Here is a 19,360-nt window from a genome sequence, read left to right on the forward strand (position 1 = left end):
CGAAATCGGAGACGACAGCTGGAGGAACGGAGACATGTGCGTTTCTATGGAAGCTGGGAAAAAACACCCAGGCGGGGTGAGTGTCGAAGAGCGAAAGATGAATCCATAAAAACTTTAATCGACAGGGAAAATCTGAGCAGCTGAACGTGGAGAAAGTTCACGTTTTAAGCGAGCGAACGTAAGTCGAGACGTTCATGAGGTGTGGGGAAAAAAAAATGGCCGAATACTCAGATGAACAAAAAATAACAAAAAATGTGGAAAATATTCAAAGCTGTTAAAAAGAAAGTTAACTAAATATACCATCTGAGTCCTCGGGCCAAAATCTTCTGATTCTTCGATTGAAGTTGGGGGCCGAAAAAAAAAAGAAAATCCCCTCAAGGGCCACAAATGGACCCCGGGCCGCACTTTGGACCCCCTGCTCTAGAAAGTGGACGTCATGATACTTGTAGTTAATAAGATAAGAAACCCAAACTTTAATCCCAGGAGCTGAAGTGGAAACAGGAAATACTTATCTGCTAATAATCACTCAAATCTGTCTCATCCCTCTGCAGACCAAAGCCATCAACAGGAAGAAGCCGATGCGCTACCAGATGGACAACTACGAGCAGCCCACGCGGCGACAGATGAGACCCACGGAGACGGAGGATGTTGCTGTAAAGGTCAGGGTCAAAGGTCAAGTGTAAGGGGGAGGAGGGGGGGGGGGGGGGGGCAAAAAGAGGGGGTCTTGATTTCAAAACGTCTCGTGATAAATCAGAGTGCAGATTTGTCGACGGCTTTGTCGTGATGTCAGACTCACGGTTGTCGAAGGAGAGACTCCAATAAAGACAAAATAAATAAATAAATATTTAGAAAAAATAAATAAATCCACAAAAAAAATCTTAAAATAATAATTTAAAAAAATCCACAAAATAAATCTTAAAATAACAATCAAAAAATTCACAAAATAAATCTTAAAATAATAATTAAAAAAATCCACAAAATAAATCTTTAAATAATAATAAAAAATTCCACAAAATAAATCTTAAAATAATAATTAAAAAAAACAATCCACAAAATAAATCTTAAAATAATAATAAGAAAAATCCACAAAATAAATCTTAAAATAATAATTAAAAAAATCCACAAAATAAATCTTAAAAAAAAAAAAAAAAAAGAATGCTGTGTGGCACTTTGTTGTCCCCTCCTCCTCCCGCAGCCTCTGCAAGCTGTCCAAAGGACGCCGTCCATGTCAGTCAGAAAAACGTCAGCTCCGTCGTGTCAGTGCGTGTTGTACATCGCTACTGGAAGGAGGTCATGCGCACTCACACATCGTCACGTAGGAGCTGCTCCCTAATGCCATCATTTATTTAACTCCGTCCACAGCTGTTTCATATCTTCACTGTTTGTACATCCAAAACGACCCCGGGGTCATCGGTGTGCGCGCGCACGTCCATGTGACATGTAAGCCTCTTGTCTTTTAGGAGAGAGTATCATTCACACGAGAATTTGTTGCCCCTTGAAGGGCCCCGTGGCCCCTCTGTGAAGGCCGCTCTTCCTGCCTCATCCCTGCGGAGCGACTCCTCCGACCAGACTGCACTCTGCTAATTAGGAGGAGAGATAGAGAGGAGGGGGGAGGGGCTACTCGTGGGCTTTACAGGACGCCTCAGTTCATCAACGCAGGGGTAGAAGGATGTCCGGCTGGACACGTGAGTCCTACATAATGGATGTTTAATGTGCAGTTTGCAACGAGAGAGACGACCCAGGAGAGCGGTGCAATTCCCGAAAACAGAACGTCCCGCGCACGCGTGTCCGTAAACGCCACACAGCAACACGCCGACGTCACCATGGAGACTTTAAACTGTTTGTGCGCTTCGTCAGAACCGAACTCTGGTCTGCTTAGAAAAACGAGGGCGTCTCGGGTTCATCGGAGGTGGGAACGCAATCTGGACCAAACTGGAACCACCAAAACTTGACATGTGAAAACGACCTGAATCATCTCGGAAATAAAAAAACTAAATCAGAAAGATTGGATTAAATCTGACTGGGCTCCACTTCTGTCATTTATTTTTTTTGAAATTTTGTTGCATAGGCTCGTTATGCAGGATAAAAAAAATTAAATGCTGCAAGTATTTAAGTAGTATTTTCAAAATAAGGTGCAGATGTAAATAAATATAAAAAATAAAATCGATGTGTGAAACAGCAAAAATAACAATGATTGGAAATCATAAAACAGGAAGAATCAAATAAAAGTTCATCAAATCAGCTTGTTGTCTCGCTGAGTGGTCACTACGTCGCCTTTGGGGGATCAGCGTCACAGGAAGAAGGGGTCTGTGCGTCTAATAAATAAATCATGAAATAAACAAAATAAATTCAGCAGATGGGAGGAATGTAAACAGAGTTTAGCAGGAAGCCGGGTTATAGATCAGCGAGCAGAGATCAGATACGAGGCCTGGTTATAACGTGTGTGTGTGTGTGTGTGTGTGTGTGTGTGTGTGTCTGTGCTGCTCGACGGGGATCTCGTTCCCTCGGACGACGCGGCGACACGAGGAAAGTCTTAACTCGGACACTATCTGGTTAAAGGACGCCACAAAAAACGAGCCGGAGCGTTCTCACAACGACACAGGAAACACAACTCGCCGCCTCCTCGTCCGAGAGGGTTAAAGTACCAGGGCCTCTGTTGCCATGGTGATAGTATCACCGAAGGAAGGATTTGAATGGCTTCTCTTTTGTTTTTGTCCAGGTGAGCAACGGATTCTTCACCTGGGGGAGCAACCTGTCCACGCTGTCCGACATCAACATCCGCATCCCGACAGGTAGGAGGAACGACTCCACGGTCACGTGACATCATCGCTTAGAGTGAATGTTAAACACACACACACCTCACACGGACATCACGGGGGGGGGGGGGGGGGGGGGGCTGAAGTTAAATTTGGTAACCTAGCAACAACGGGTGCTTGTGAGGATCGCTCTGTTAGAGAAGGATGTGGGCGCTGACGGCGCTAAACACTCCGTCTGGAATATCTAGTGTCATGTTGAGCTGGCTGCCAAGAGACGGTCAGTGTAGTATGACACACACACACACACACACACACACACACACACACACACACACACACACACACACACACACTTGTATCATCCCCTGGGAAGTGACTTGCTCGCTATGCCAGTTATGCTACTACTAAGAACATCAGAAGTTGTTGTTGAGCCGAGTCTTGCTGGTGTTTCTGCCTGCTCCACTCGTGTGCTCAAACAGGCTGTTTGGAAATGTTCCCTTCATGACATCACAAAGGGCAGTAGCCCCTCCCCCAGGTGGGTGACACTCCCACAGCTAGGTGTTTGTTCTGCCCTCTGAGTCTGCCTCCTCACCGTAAACAATAGGACATGGAGCCACAAAGCAGCGAGTACACCCGAGCCCTTCCAGAGAGGGGGCGTGGTCAGACACAGCTCATTTACATATTTAAAGCTACAGACACAGAAACAGCCTGTTCTGAGCAGGGCTGAAATACACTGGTGACCTTTACGACTCAGAGAGCGGCTGAGTTGTGTTTTGATTGGAGGCGGTGCAGATGGTTACATTTAGGGCCTTAGAGGGAGTCGAGGGGGGGGGAAGATTTAAAGGATAGCTGTGTAACTAAACCACCTCTGACCTCTGACCTCCGCTTTGAAGTCTCGAACCTCTCATGACCCCAAAGTGCATCGGCGAGTTCTGAATGCAGCCGTCTCTGCAGATTCTGAAACCGGGATGTGAAATCTTGTGTGTCTCCGCAGGTCAGCTGACGATGATTGTTGGCCAGGTGGGTTGTGGGAAATCGTCCCTGCTGCTGGCCATGCTCGGCGAGATGCAGACCATCGACGGAAGAGTCCACTGGAGCAAGTAAGACGACAAACTCGAGTGCAGCGATTTATTTAGAGAGGCAGCTCGACGTCATGCCATGCTGCTTTTGCACGCAAGATTTCAACTCTCGAGTGCCTCCGAGTTTAATAATAAGAATAATTTACTTTATATAGCGCCGCGACTTGACCCCCCGCGACCTGCCAGCTCCCAGCCCCACAGTCCCCACAGACTGTAGGCTACTACCACGGTGATTAGCACGCCGTGCGGTCAGACAGTCAACATGGAAATTCACAGGGTTTAGTTTTTCACAATAAAGGAAGAGAAATCTGAAGTTTGATCAGTTTGCATTAAAATATAAACTCTTACAAGCCAAGCTAACTTCACACACGATCACACGTGCACGCCTTTTAGCAGGAAGTACAACTCTCTTTTTTCTGATCACGTCAGCTTCAGTTTTTGAGCGTAGCTGAAAGATCTCAAATATTCTGCTATATTCAGGAGGTCTCTGAAACCTCCTGAAAGATCTCTCAGCGGAGTTCCACTTTTTTCTGAATTTTCTGTCGTCATGTTTGTGGCTCTATTTGCAGCTTTTTGTTTCGTCTGTCGATTTTTATAGATGCGTCTCATGCAGGGCTGCAAACTAACCTTTGCAGTGAGTGTGTCCGTCTACATGTGACTGTAGCTCAGTGTGTGTGTGCGTGTGTGTGTGTGTGTGCGTGTGTGTGTGTGCGTGTGTGTGTGTGTTTGGTTTCTGTCTCTTCACCTCCTGCCTTCTTGCCACATCAGGCTGCCTGATTGTGAGATGGTCAACGAGGGGAACATCAGGTACTTTCTCTCTGGTCTCGTCTTTCTAAACCATCACGTTTACGTTTGATCCATCTGTCTTCTCTTTCCTCATTTAAAAAAAAACAAACCGATTTACTCTTCGAGCTTTAAGCTTTTATTTGATTGATTAACCGAAGAGTGAGGAGTGACATGAGGGCTACAGCTTTCGAACACGGGGCGTGACCTCACCATTAGTCCACCTGGACCCCGTCCATGTATCTCATACTTTATCTGTATTTATTACATTTCTTTATATTAACTCAAACCACATTTATTGGAGCGGGAGACGTCAGCAAAGAACGGGGGGAAAAAAACGACGTTGAAAAAAGTTGATCTTCCATAAGACGATTAGTGTGACATTTATTTTTGGGTACCTTTAATATTGCAATATATGTCAAACAATAAAAACATTTAATTCGGGATTAATCGCAATTATTTACAATTTAATAAATTTTTTTGTGCATTTCAGAAACTTTTTTTATGTTATTATTTTGTATTTTTGTACCTCTTGTACTTCTTACTTCCTGTTTCGATAGAAATTTGTTTCGATTCTGGAAAAAAACAAACAAACTTAGCTTAACTTTGCTCACTGCGACGACAGGAAGACACTGAGGACGATTATCTACGGTGGGCCTGAAGGGACAAAATACCATTTGCATTTATTTCTGACCTTAATCTTATTGCGATCGACGCGTTGATGTGGACAGCCCTAATGTCTACATACTCGTACTCTCTAAAGGCCTGGTGAATGTTTCCGTCACACATCGACGCCCTCGTGCTCCATCAAACTTAATTATAACAGAGAGACAGTGACTGCATCTGTAACGCAGCTCTTATTATCCTGGGTGGGAAAGGCTAATTCGATTAGCAGCTAGCAGGCTAGCATCGTGTCTTCATCACCAGGGCATGAAATTACTTCTCCGTGTTTTGTCTCTTTTCTTCGTCCTTCATTGGTATCCTGTCCCAGTTGTCTGTCTGTCTTCTGTCCCGTCCTCGTGCATTTGTGTCTTTTCTCTTTTCCCACTCGAACTCAATAAAAAAACACACACACACGGTTGACTGGTCCGATTGTTCTAACACGCTGACGTGACTTTGACAGCTGGTCAGAGTCGGAGACGGCTGACGAGGACTTCTGGAGGTATACGTTTCTAACTTCCTGTCTCCTTCCGACTGTCGCCATGTGAAGTGTTACCAAATGACCCTCCATTCATTTCTCCTTTTTACTCTCATGTGAACTAACTGTAAGGGTCATTTTGACCTCTGTAAGGGTCATATTGACACCCCCCCCCCCCCCCCCCGAGTATTTCAGGCTGTGTTGTTCATGGACACGTACACATATGCAGAAACCTTCATTTATTAAAGTTTTCAGGAGTTCAGTTTTGGTGTCGTTGCTGCACGTCATATTTATTTTACAGAATACAGATTAGGGTTTTTTTTTTTGTAATTTAACCGTTTTGATGCAGAATCTTTTTATACTTGGACAAAAAAGACGAGAAATGAAGAGTGTTAAAAAAAAACAAAAAAAGAAGAAAAGTTGCTCCCAAGCAGAAAGGACAAACAGGAAATAAAAAATAGATTACAGACTTAAGTAGAGAATACATTTTTCTATCGGGGCCTAATCGTTCAGCTGCAGCAGCGTCTTTGTGTGTGTGTGTGTTTGTTCAGGAACTTCATCAGCCTTTACCGCGTGCTGACTCCGCCTTCTTTTGTTGCTCCGCCTCTTTTTCCTGCCATTGACTTCATCATTGTGGGTTTGCTGCGTTCTGACCCCCCGAGTGGTTTGTGTTTGAAACGCTGGGAGTCATCGCCCGACTCGGACATTCTTCAGATACTTCCTGGTCTTGCAGCCATTTTTTATTTTATTTTTTTTGGTGCACGCTCGGTATCACAAGTTGAATTTGTTGTTTTCTTTCTTTAGATCTGAAATAAATTTGGTCTGCAAAAAAAAAAAAAAAAAAAAAGCTACCTATGTTTAAGCTGTTGTTTGGGTCGATTTTATTTGTTGTTAAAATGATTGACTCCCAGCTCCCTGCTCCTGCTGTGGTCGATTCCCTGGTTCATGTTTTTATTTGTGTTGCCGGTGAAATCCTGGATGTTGTTGTTGTTGTTGTTGTTGTTGTTGTTGCTCCTGGTGATGTTTTGCAGCTTACTATTAACTCCAGTTCATTCTCCATGTTTCTCCCTCATGCCTGTTCATGTTGCGGTGAAACATAACCTCCCTCCTCATCGTTTTCCTGTTTCCTCTCAGGATTGCTCGTCCCATTTATAAAGCTGGTTAAGACGGGAGAACTGATCTGACGTTAGATTAAAGAGAACGTTTCCACCAAGCGCTCCGCTTTTGACTCGGTACGATTAACCTCGATCTGGATTTTAGTTTCCCAGCCGACCGTAGCCTCGCTTGGTGATAGCGACGTTAGCTACGTATTAGCGTGAAATCGTAGCGTGACACAGTGAAGCCTGCCAATAAATTCAACAAAGAAGAAGAACGTGACTCTGTAAATAAAATGCAACAACGGAAGACGTCCTGCATTTTCTCTTCTTTCCTCTTGGCATGCAGGACAGGAAGTGATCATTCTTTCGACCAATCAGTGGACTGCAGGGACAGTATAGATCGTTTTTTCTGGTTCCATTTCCAAAGTTGGAAGTGGATCTGAACCGGACCGCTTGGATGAAACGGGTTAAATTCAAACAAAGACAGAAACATTAAGGACTGCACTGTGACGTCTTGATTATTTGGGATTGGAGCGGAGGGGGGTCCAGTGTGGCGGTCCCGACACAGATCAGTCCTCCTGCTCTTTGAAGCTTTATGAAGACAGAACTTGTAGTGCTCACTCGAGCTCTCTTTTGTTTGCCTTCGTTTCCCATGATGCACCCAGCAAGAACAGAAACTCCGTGGCCTACGCTACCCAGAAGTCCTGGCTGCTCAACGCCACAGTGGAGGAAAACATCACCTTCGGCAGCCCTTTTAACAAACAGAGGTACAAAGTCAGACGCACCTGCCGTTTGTCTTGTTTTTGTTGACGAGGTGAAATTCAGAGTATTTATTTATGGATGTTCTGGAGTTGGAAGGACTTGGATTTTCTCCTCATCAGAACTTGACCTGTTACCATGGTGACTGCGATGTGTTTATTCAGGTACAAAGCTGTGATCGATGCCTGCTCTCTGCAGCCGGACATCGACCTGCTGCCTTTTGGAGACCAGACAGAGATCGGAGAGAGGGTAGGTGATAACTGTTTTTTAACCAGGGTGTTCCTACTTTGTTTTTAATTTCACTACAACGCTGATATGTTTCTGTTTTCTCTTCTTGTGTTTTTTGTGATTCAGGGCATCAACCTGAGCGGAGGTCAAAGACAGAGAATCTGTGTGGCCAGAGCTCTCTACCAAAACACCAACATTGTCTTCCTGGTGAGCGCTCAACTACGAATGAAAGGTCACATATGCAAAATACATCATCTGTTTACAAACCCCCCCAATGATGAGAAAAAGTCCATCCTCTCCATCTTCTGCCTGCTCCACTTTTCAGAAAATGTGTGCTCAAACAGGCCGTTTGGAGATTTTTCCCTTCATGACATCACAAAGGGCAGTAGCCCCTCCCCCAGGTGGGTGACACTCCCACAGCTAGGTGTTTGTTCTGCCCTCTGAGTCTGCCTTCTCACCGTAAACAATAGGACATGGAGCCAGAAAGCAGTGAGTACACCCGAGCCCTTCCAGAGAGGGGGCGTGGTCAGACACATCTCATTTACATATTTAAAGCTACAGACACAGAAACAGCCTGTTCTGAGCAGGGCTGAAATAGAGGGGTTTATAGACATGATCAGATACAGGATCAGAGTGGATTTACAACAACACACTTCACACACATGTTCTGACACTTATTTACTTATTTGAAGAGGAGGAGAACATGTGACCTTTAAAGTTTTCGTCTGTGACATCTTCATTGCTAATTGGAGTGCATATACAATATTGCCATGTAAAGCCGAATTAGATTAAGTCACAGCCTCTCTTCACTGGATCAGTTTACACACACGTCCTCCACATTTCTGTATGATACAACAGATAGTGCACGTTAAACCTTTTGGGATGAGGAGGTGTCCGTTTCTCTCGCCGCCCTGCCGTCATGTGTTTGTGCGTCTCGGTAGACGCCTCATTTCCTGTTGCCACTGCGATCTTTGATTATTCAGAATCCATCCACTTTAAAAAAAGCTATCAGAGGCATTCTTTTACTCGCTCATCACTCCTTGGAGCGGTGAAAACAGAAATGTGTAATGTGTGAGAGTGTAGCGTTTAATGAGGAGGGGATGTTTTTCTTTCAATTCTCCTGTTCTATCTCATCTCAAGATTGAATTATGCATAATCTTTAAAGACATCAATTAATCATCAGCAGAGATCCATTAGCAGAGCTTTAGCACACACTCTGAAGCAGCGGCACACCCAGCCGGAGAGACGCTAACAGAGATGAGCAGAGGTTTAAGTGTTTACGTGGAGGTTGTTATCAGAGGATCCATTTCACATCAATCCGTGTCCGGAGAAAGTCTGACGAAAAGGAGAGGCAGAACAGGTGATACATTCAAAATCATCCAAAACACACAAAACACCGTCCAAGCTAGCCCATCCCGCTACACGCCGTGTGGACAGGAAACACTAAGTGGGCTGTTGTCACACAACAGAACAGGCTGTTTCTGTGCCTGTAGCTTTAAATATGTAAATGAGCTGTGTCTGACCACGCCCCCTCTCTGGAAGGGCTCGGGTGTACTCGCTGCTTTCTGGCTCCATGTCCTATTGTTTACGGTGAGAAGGCAGACTCAGAGGGCAGAACAAACACCTAGCTGTGGGAGTGTCACCCACCTGGGGGAGGGGCTACTGCCCTTTGTGATGTCATGAAGGGAACATCTCCAAACGGCCTGTTTGAGCACACATTTTCTGAAAAGTGGAGCAGGCAGAAGACGGAGAGGATGGACTTTTTCTCATCATTGGGGGGTTTGTTGACAGACTAGAGACACATGTTAGAGGAACATGGAGGAGAGGATTTTGAATATGTGACTTTAAAAAAAAAAAAAAAGAAACTTATTGTTCGTTAAATTCTCTCCCTTTTTCCAAATTGTGCGGTAACTTCTCCGCTCGTTGTCTCACAGGACGATCCGTTCTCCGCTCTGGACATTCATCTCAGTGATCACCTGATGCAGGAGGGAATCCTCAAGTTCCTGCAGGACGACAAACGGACCGTAGTCCTGGTCACGCACAAACTGCAGTACCTCATACATGCAGACTGGGTGAGAGTCCAAGACCTAAACACGACCCCGCGACCCCAACGTGTTTTATCTGACCTTTCGCGGTCGCTTCCTGTTTCTTTGTCCAGATCATAGCGATGAAGGACGGCTCAGTTCTGAGAGAGGGGACTCTGAAGGACATCCAGAATCACGACGTGGAGCTTTACGATCACTGGAAGACTCTGATGAACCGACAAGACCACGAGCTCGAGAAGGTACTGTGATCCGCTTTCAACAAAAGGAAGCGGAAACCTTCGACCCCCCCCAACGTCACTCAGTCTTAAGCGTTAATTTTATTTTTGAGTATTTATTTTCGTGCGATCTGCTGCAGGACATCCAGCAGGACAGCCAAACAACGCTGGAGAGGAAAACACTGAGAAGAGCTTTTTACTCCAGAGAGGTCAAGAACCAAACGGACGACGAAGACGAAGGTAAAACTTTCCGATCAATTTATGAAACGTTGTCTCCGGATATTTTCTGGTTAAGAAAAGAAGAAAAAAAAAAAAAGATCCAAAGAATTCAACGTTTGGGTTTTGATCCAATGTCTGATTTTTCATCCCGTCAGAGGAAGAAGAGGAGGAGGAAGAGGACGACAACATGTCAACAACCACCAACAGAAGATCCAAGATCCCGTGGAGGGTAATCGATCAAAGTTGACGCAGCTGCGCAAACGTCACGCGTCACATCGTGAACTCTCTAAACCGCTCTGTCCTCAGGTGTGCTGGCGTTACCTGTCCTCTGGAGGCTTCTTCATGGTGCTGCTGATGATCTCCTCGAAACTCCTCAAGCACTCGGTCATCGTCGCCATCGACTACTGGATAGCGAGATGGACCTCAGTGAAAACCAACCACCACAACAACACGATGGGCGGCAACAGCACGTCGAGCGCTTCCGCAGAGGTCGAGACAACGCTGTGAAAAGTTCACGTTTAAAAAGCCCGTGAAGTCACCCTGCTCTTATGTATATATGTGTGTGTGTGTGTGTGTGTGTGTGTGTGTGTGTGTGTGTGTATGACCCGCAGAACGATCCGTTCTACCCGATCGTGTTCATCATCCTGTGTGTGGCTGGAATCACCTTGTGTCTCATCACCTCGCTCACCGTGGAGTTTCTGGGTCTCTCTGCGGCGACCAACCTGCATCACAACCTGCTCAACAAGATCATCCACGCTCCCATCCGGTACACACACACACACACACACACACACACACACACACACACACACACACACACAGACTCACGTTCTCTCTCTCCTCAGGTTCTTTGACATCACTCCTCTGGGTCAGATTCTCAACAGGTTCTCAGCTGACACCAACATCATCGACCAGGTGTGTGTGTGTGTGTGTGTGTGTGTGTCTGTGTGTGTGTGTGTGTGTGTGTGTGTGTGTGTGTGTGTCTGTGTGTGTGTGTTCTCAACGTTTTTAACTGTTCAGTGTTTTTTGGATCAATGAGGATGCTGATGCTGCGTTCAGGTGCTGCTCGGGTGGTCCAGGTTTTTGGAGTGTGTTCACGGGATTTTACGTTTTAAAAATAGCAAAAAAAAAAAAAAAATGTGTTAAAAGTTTAAAGTGTGAATTTATAAAAAAAAAAAAAGTTTGTTAACATATTTGGTTCCTGGTTTGATCCCGTTGTGTCCGACATTTGTCCACTCTCTCTCTCAGCACATTCCTCCGACGCTCGAGTCTTTAACCAGATCCACGTTGCTGTGTCTGTCGGCCATCGGGGTGATCTGCACCATCACGCCCACCTTCCTCATCGCCCTGGTGCCGCTGGCCGTGGCCTTCTACTTCATCCAGAAGTACTTCAGGGTGGCGTCGAAGTGAGTCCTCGGGTGGAGTGTGTCGGGGGGGTTTTTAGTGTTAAAGGTGCATTACGCCACAAAGTTCTCTGTGCCCGTCTCGTTCAGAGACCTGCAGGACCTCGATGACTCCACTCAGCTGCCTCTGCTCTGCCACTTCTCCGAGACGGCCGAGGGCCTCACCACAATAAGAGCCTTCAGGTACAAACCGGGGCGGGGGGGGCGGGGGTGGGGGGGGGGGACACCTGATTTATTTACTCTGTGTTAGAAAGTCAACTTTTGTTGTTCTTTGGGTTCTTAACCACAAGCGCTTTCAAACAAATCACATTTTAACCACGTCCTTATAATCCAACCTTAAACAGCCCTTTTTCCCCCTCAGGACTTCCCCTCTCTCTCTCTCTCTCTCTCGCTCTCTCTCTCCCTCTCTCTCCCTCTCTCTCTCTTTCTCTCGCTCTCTCTCTCTCTCTATCTCTCCCTCTCCCTCTCCCTCTCTCCCTCTCTCTCTCTCTCCCTCTCTCCCTCTCTCCCTCTCTCTCTCTCGCTCTCTCTCTCTCTCTCTCTCTCTCTCTCTCCCTCTCCCTCTCCCTCTCCCTCTCCCTCTCCCTCTCCCTTTCTTGCGCACACACACACACACACACACACACGTGCATGTGTGTGTGTGGTGTTGGGGCAGATCCTTGGCAGTCATGCTCTACTTCCCGTTCAATCTGGTTTTGGACGATCATACGCTGAAGTAAGACCGGAGCTGATTCGTCCTCTGACCACTTCCTGTCTCACGTTCTTTTTCCCTTTCTGATTGGACGGCTGAGGAGAGACAGGAAGTGGTCAGAGAGGGGCAGAATCATGGCGGGGGCAGAGGTCGTATTCGAACCCGCGGCCCGCTTGCAACGAGAACTCTGTCTCACTACTCCACTGTCATCGTTGTCGTCATGACTCCCCGTTGTCATGGAAACAGCCCGCCGGAGGAAACAGAACATGCAGCTGTTTGTGTGTTTTTTTTATAAAGCCTGCAGGGAGGATTTTTAACAGACGTGTTTAATGTTTTCTTTCAGACACGAAGCTCGTTTCAAGCAGCGCATGCTGGAGCTGACCGACACCAACAACACGGCCTACCTGTTTCTGTCCGCCGCCAACCGCTGGCTGGAGGTCCGAACGGTGAGGCGGCGTTCTGTTAAATGACTTAGTTTGTTTAAAATAAACTTTTAAAAGTTTAAAATAGTAAAAATAAAACAGGATAAATGATGAGTGCAAAAGTTTCCTCTGTGTTTGTGCAGGACTACCTCGGAGCGGTGATCGTGCTGACCGCGGCCGTGGCGTCCATCTGGAGCGCAGAAAAAGACACGGTGAATGGACTGGTGGGCCTCGGACTCACGTACGCCCTCACCGTGAGTCCCCTCTCTTCTCCAGTTTGTTGATTGTTTTTTTTCCCTCCGTGGTTCTCCACTGTCAACATCAACACGTCCGGGTCTCCCTCGTCCTCAGGTCACTAACTACCTGAACTGGGTGGTGAGGAACCTGGCGGACCTGGAGGTCCAGATGGCGGCCGTGAAGAAGGTCGACAGCTTCCTGGACACGGAGTCGGAGGACTACGAGGGAACGATAGGTAAAATACACCAGAGCAGCTGATTCATCTGCATTTAAAGAAATCAAAGAAGAAGAAGAAGAAGAAGAAGTGGAGATACGGGAACCTCGACTTTCTCTCCTCTCTGTTTGGAGGGCCGGCGTGCGGCGCTCCGGCGCTCCGGCACCCTTTCTGAACAAACCGCCACGGATAGAAGCAAAGGACGTACGACTGATTAATGAAGAGAACAGACTGACCTGCTGTGTGTGTGTGTGTGTGTGTGTGTGTGTGTGTGTGTGTGTGTGTGTGTGTGTGTGTGTGTGTGTCCTGCAGGCTGCAGATATCAGCATTTTGTTTCTAACTTTTTACGGCTTTGACTTAACTTTGTATTTAACGAGAACAAACCAAACGGAGTGAACCCGATCTGATGGACGTCCAGAAAGAAGGAGCGAAAAAACAAACGAATAAAAAAAAGAGCAGCTGAGTTAATGTTGTGTCTAATATGAGGTCAGTTTGTGACTTGACCTTTTAACCTTTGAGGTTTACAGTAACCAATGACAGCAGAAAACAAAACCCAAACCGTCCGGAGTCAGGGAAGGACAGAAAGATTCCTCGTCTCTGACATCATGGAAAAAAAAAAAACCTAAACTAAGACAGCAGCAGAAGAAGAAGGACGAGGTTCTTATCTTGTTTAACGAGTAAGAATGTGGTTTCTTCAGAGAGCAGATATCGGAGAGGGAAGTGTAGCAGCTCTCACGGAGGTTAGAAAGACCTCCACGCCGCATGAATTCAAGAACTCACAAACTTAAAACCTTCAACTTGACAGGTTGAGTTGAACGAACGTATTTCCATCGAGCCTGGAAAGTTTTTCAGCAGATTAAAAATAAAATAAAAATGCAATATTCTTGGAGAAGTTTGTAACCAAGTGCATTATGGGAAGTGTAGGAATAGGATGGAGAGTTCTGTTTCTTTTATGTAAATAAAAAAAAACAAAAAAAAACTGGATTAACAGTCGTAGAATATGGTTCAAGACGTCTCTTATAGGAGGAGTCCCAAACACGCTGAAGGTCGACCTTTTCAGCGGCAAGACAGGAAGTCAGACGACCGGTCCATTTAAGAAAAAAAAAAACCACACACAAAAAAACAACAACAACAACATAGGGACTCCTGATCATATTTCAGTTTTTCGACATTACATCAAAATAAAAAAAAATAATAAAAAAGTCCTCTTTAGAGAGACGAAGCAGCACGTTTGCACGAGCATTGTCAATGTTAGCATGTTAGGATGCTGGTATCAAGAAGAATTAATAAAATATTTCTGATTCTAATTATTATTATTTTTTTTCTTAAAAGCTGCAAAACAATCAAAGTAAAATCCTGAACGTGTTCACTGGGATTTAACAGCTTGAACGAAACGTCCATCCATCACAATTTTCTCTAAACTCGTGATCTTTTTGTTTTATTTTGAAAAAATCTAATCTCGTTATTCGATCATGTTCTCCAGATGTAAGTGCACTTCCATCGTCTCACTTCAGCGTGATGAGGTAATCAGTGAGTGACTCGGCTCCATGTGGTCTAAACGTTCCGGTTTACACAAAGCCGGACTCGAACATACTCAGCCGGCAGACGCTCGGCGGCAGGATGTGGCAGGATAAGCTGATGTATTTTGCACATTTGTATGAATTGTTTTTATTTGTTTCTTTTATTCTCTGCAGGAATATTTTTCCTGTATCCGAGATAAATTTCTCTCCGAGGAGACGAATGACCTTGAATGTGAAATAAAGCTTCCCGTGTTCCCTCTCTCTCTCTCTCTCTCTGCAGACTCCTCTCAGGTCCCTGAGAACTGGCCTAAGGACGGCGAGATCAAGATCCAGGACCTGTGTGTGCGCTACGACCCCAACCTGAAACCTGTGCTCAAACACGTCAACGCGTACATCGAACCGGGTCAGAAGGTAATTTACACCGAGCCGCCAGGAGGAGAACAGGAAGAACATCTGGTTGTTCACACCTGCACGTCACAGCGGGACACTACAGGAGGAGGAGGAGGGGGGGGCAACTATACATCAGCATGTAATTCACACGCTGTTGTCGGGACGAAAGGGCGTCACGCTGAAATCTCAGAGAGGTGACGCATCTATAGGCAGACGGGAATGTGGTGCAGAGACGGAGAACGAGATGTTATCATGAGGAAGGTTAGAGGTTCTGCAAAATCACCAGACGTTGCTTTAGACAGACTCAACGTTTCGGATCGGAGCGCCAAAAGTTCCCCTTTTCAAATATATCATGTTTTTTTTTACAGTAAAAGACGAGTTCTTGGACTCTTGAGTAAGTTTCTCCAGTGAAGTCTCTAAAGTTGTTCAAATCTAAGCACAGGCTGTTTAAATGTGGGCTTTTACTTTGAAAATCACATCCAGGTGTCGGCATAAAACGGTGAAGTGACACCTTCTCCTCCTCACTCGGCACGGACCTGCCGCTCACTTATCACTCAGGTGTCTGAAATCCCGCCGTGGTGTCACTGACGCTTCTTTTTTAAAAATCTCTCTTCTAAGGTTGGAATCTGCGGTCGGACCGGCAGCGGGAAGTCTTCTCTGTCGTTGGCTTTCTTCAACATGGTGGATATGTTTGAAGGTGGGTCTGTTTCCTGTCTCCGCAGAGACTTTCCACTGCGCTAGTAGATCATCTTCTTACTGCTTTGACATTTTCTCTCTGATCCTTTGCAGGATTTAAAAAAAACAAAAAAAACATGCAATTCAAAGTAAATCTGTTTTTATTTTAAGGTCAGTTCTTCTGAATGAAACGATGACGCTCTCTCCCTCTGCGATCAGACATGAAGGAAACATGCAGCAGCCAGTATGTCCTCCTTCTAACTTTAGATTCTGCTCCTGAATGCTCTGGATCTGATTGGACCAGAGAAGGTAGGCGGGGCTTTGAAGGGCGTTTTGGACGCCCCTGGGTTTGCCAGATATGAGAGCAGTTATCAGGTGAACAGGTGTTGCAGCGATGGAAGCGGGCAGTGGAACTGCTTCAGATAGAAGTGATTGTACCCGAGCTAAAAAGCCTCTGCATGTTTCTAATAAGCTCCAGCAGCAGAAAGCTGCTCAAACTAGGATCAATGTTGGAGATGAAACATGGAGAGAGGTTAGAACGCAGAAAGCTTTACAGACCCATGCAGAGCTGGCTAAACACTGAAGCTACAGTGTCCACCACATGCAGAGCTGGCTAAACACTGAAGCTACAGTGTCCACCACATGCAGAGCTGGCTAAACACTGAAGCTACAGTGTCCACCACATGCAGAGCTGGCTAAACACTGAAACTACAGTGTCCACCACATGCAGAGCTGGCTAAACACTGAAGCTACAGTGTTCACCACATGGAACGAAACACGGCTCTTCAGTCTGTTTGATTTAAAGTGCAGAGTGGAGCTGGTGAAGCTGTAAATTCAGTCCCTCTCAGTCTTTCTGCCTCTCTGGGATGAATGCTGCTCGCCGGAGGAGATGTTTAGTCTCAAACATTCAGTGACTCCTTCAGTAATTCACTCTGCAGCTCGACCGATTCATCAGCCGGCCGATATGTGATCGCATCACCTGACGGCATCAACACGAACATGTTTAGTCTTTTTTTTTTTTGTACTCGGAGATTCAAACGAAATAAAAACACAAAAGGTCTGGAAGTTTTGAAGCGTGCAATGTGCAGAAAGCCTGTTTGCGTGTTAAGAAGACAAATGTGGGAAAGCTGAAGCTTCAACTTTAAAGGATCAAACACCAAAAAAAAAAAAAAAAAAAAAAGGTTTGACTGAAACATTTCAGCCTGTTTCGAGACGAACGAGGCTGAGAGCAGAATAAAGGGAGATGGCGGTGGGCTCTGCTGAGAATCAGTCACTTTGATTACCTTTAGGAGGTCTCACTCGTCCACCCTCCTCTCTCTCTCTTTTTCTCTGTGTATTTATGTGAGAGAGATATTTATTCTGCTGCGACATCAGTGAGAAGCTGAAGCTCTTCCACCCCCTCGTGTGTGTGTTTAGGTTTGAGGACCTGAAGTGTGTGTGCGGCTCTTCTTCCTTTAAAGACGCCGCAGTCTTTAAACCTGCCTTTCTTTATTTATCCCAGTTTGAGAAGCGTAATGGTATCGTTCTGTTTTCAGTCGGACGGCTCCCAGACAGATTAGTGGGACAGAGATGAGATTACGCAGTCACTTTTTCCATACGCACGCACACACACACACACACACACACACACACATGCACACAAGCAAGTGTACACACAGCTGTGCACACACTCCTTCTAACAGTAAATTAAGAAGTGTGTCAGCAGCGTTTCCTTATAAAGCAGTGAAATAAAACCACAGACGATATTTAAGAGGAGAGAAGCTCTGCTCCCAACCAGCTTAGGTTTACAGACTCGGTTACCATAGTAACGGACTTAAAACATTTTTTTTTTTAAGATTTTTTTTTTTTTTTTTTTTTTGCCTTTTAATTGTGGGGATAAGACAGGAGAGAGAGAGAGAGTCGGGGAAAAGAGCCTCAGGCCGGATTCGAACCCAGGCCGCCCGTCGTTAAGGACTAATAGGCTCCATACATGGCGCCAGCAGTCACGTGACTCGAAGCTTAATATATCTGTCATTCTGGATCAGGCTTGAGTTAACCATCTTTCCCGGGTTAACTTCCTTCCTGAAACAGAAAAATCCAGAGTTTGGTTCATTTCAGGATTAACACATTCAAAACCTCCCAAAAAAATCTGCATCAAATACATGATATGTTATCTTTGAAGGTTTCCTCTCTCTCTCTCTCTCTCTCTCTCTCTCTCTCTCTCTCTCTCTCTCTCTCTGTGATTTGAATGGGAGATTTTATCCCCCGTGTGTGTTTTTTTTTTTCTTCGCAGGAAAGATCGTCATCGATGGGATCGACATCTGCAAGCTCCCTCTGCAGACGCTCCGGTCCAGACTCTCCATCATCCTCCAGGATCCCGTGTTATTCAGCGGATCCATCAGGTACAGAAACACACGGGAAATCAAATCAGCCTTTTTCACAAAAAAAAAAAAAGTTTCTCTCCAAGGAACTTCACGGTCCCCGCGGGTCATCTGCCCCGCCATGCTACGCACTCTGAAGCAGGAGCTAAACGGGTTCCTCTTAACGGGTTCTAAGAGCTCAAATAAAAGAAGACAGGATAAACTGCACTACACTGTCAGTCCAGTAGGTGGCGTTCTGAACAGGACCGTACAGCAACGGATGTTTCTGAGGACTTGAGGGGACGGGATTCTTTTTTACCCGCCTTCATGTGGACTCACCTGAGGAGTCATGTGTCCATTTAACTGCCTCTCACCTCGAAGAAACGGGAGAAAAAAAGAAGTTTTCTTTCATCCGAATCTCAGATGACAAAGTTTTTTGTTTTTTTTTCCAGAATAAAATTCCAACAGAAAGTTTTCATGTCTGCAAAACGAGTCGAATCGGACACACAGCTGTAAAGAACTGCAGCAACAAGAGAATAAATAAGTTTAACTTCGCGATCTGTCCTGACACACACACACACACACACACACACACACACACACACACACACACACACACACACACAGTCCCAGCTGTGGGGTTAGTGGTTGAAAGCTCAGTGGGAACTCTGGCTGGGACCTAAACTGACTCGGGTCCCAGACGTCACAAAGTGTGGAGGTCGTTTTCTGTATTTGTCACACACACACACACACACACACATTCTCACACACACACACAACCTCATAGTGTTTGTGTTACGAGGAGAGACAGTGACTCAGTGTTTGTTATAAAAGACAAAGAGCATGTGCTATTTGTTTGGACAGATACGCCGCTCCAGATAATGTGTGTGTGAGAGAGAGAGAGAGAGCAAGAGAGAGAGAGAGACGAAGTGTGTGTGTGTGTGTGTGTGTGTGTGTGTGTGTGTGTGTCTTGACATTTTACTCCGGCTCTTGTTTATGTGAACGTCAGCCTGAGGCGAATGGTCGACAGTAACTGTTTCACACTGTTATCTTAGATGTTTCTCTTCTATTATAGCACAGTTTGACACACACACACACACACACACACACACACACACACACACACACACACACACTTTCAGCAATGTGT

General features: G+C 45.6%; 1 protein-coding gene across 1 annotated transcript in view; it reads left to right on the forward strand.

Annotated features, from left to right (window-relative positions):
- The window catches only part of abcc9 (ATP-binding cassette, sub-family C (CFTR/MRP), member 9), a 31,585-nt gene that overhangs the window by 9,561 nt on the left and 2,664 nt on the right, over window positions 1-19,360 (forward strand). Inside the window, exons 14-37 of the mRNA XM_079335498.1 lie at window positions 3-76; window positions 552-659; window positions 2,720-2,792; window positions 3,751-3,856; window positions 4,604-4,642; window positions 5,742-5,780; window positions 7,519-7,620; window positions 7,777-7,861; window positions 7,967-8,047; window positions 9,775-9,912; window positions 9,999-10,124; window positions 10,241-10,340; window positions 10,475-10,548; window positions 10,626-10,808; window positions 10,931-11,085; window positions 11,165-11,234; window positions 11,568-11,725; window positions 11,813-11,905; window positions 12,757-12,859; window positions 12,979-13,089; window positions 13,187-13,307; window positions 15,087-15,217; window positions 15,815-15,893; window positions 18,144-18,252. Coding sequence (XP_079191624.1) covers window positions 3-76; window positions 552-659; window positions 2,720-2,792; window positions 3,751-3,856; window positions 4,604-4,642; window positions 5,742-5,780; window positions 7,519-7,620; window positions 7,777-7,861; window positions 7,967-8,047; window positions 9,775-9,912; window positions 9,999-10,124; window positions 10,241-10,340; window positions 10,475-10,548; window positions 10,626-10,808; window positions 10,931-11,085; window positions 11,165-11,234; window positions 11,568-11,725; window positions 11,813-11,905; window positions 12,757-12,859; window positions 12,979-13,089; window positions 13,187-13,307; window positions 15,087-15,217; window positions 15,815-15,893; window positions 18,144-18,252 — 2,458 coding nt within the window. The remainder of the gene's footprint in view (window positions 1-2; window positions 77-551; window positions 660-2,719; window positions 2,793-3,750; window positions 3,857-4,603; window positions 4,643-5,741; window positions 5,781-7,518; window positions 7,621-7,776; window positions 7,862-7,966; window positions 8,048-9,774; window positions 9,913-9,998; window positions 10,125-10,240; window positions 10,341-10,474; window positions 10,549-10,625; window positions 10,809-10,930; window positions 11,086-11,164; window positions 11,235-11,567; window positions 11,726-11,812; window positions 11,906-12,756; window positions 12,860-12,978; window positions 13,090-13,186; window positions 13,308-15,086; window positions 15,218-15,814; window positions 15,894-18,143; window positions 18,253-19,360) is intronic.

The sequence above is a fragment of the Symphodus melops genome (assembly GCF_947650265.1).
Source record: "Symphodus melops genome assembly, chromosome: 22".
NCBI classification, from domain to species: Eukaryota; Metazoa; Chordata; class Actinopteri; order Labriformes; family Labridae; genus Symphodus; species Symphodus melops.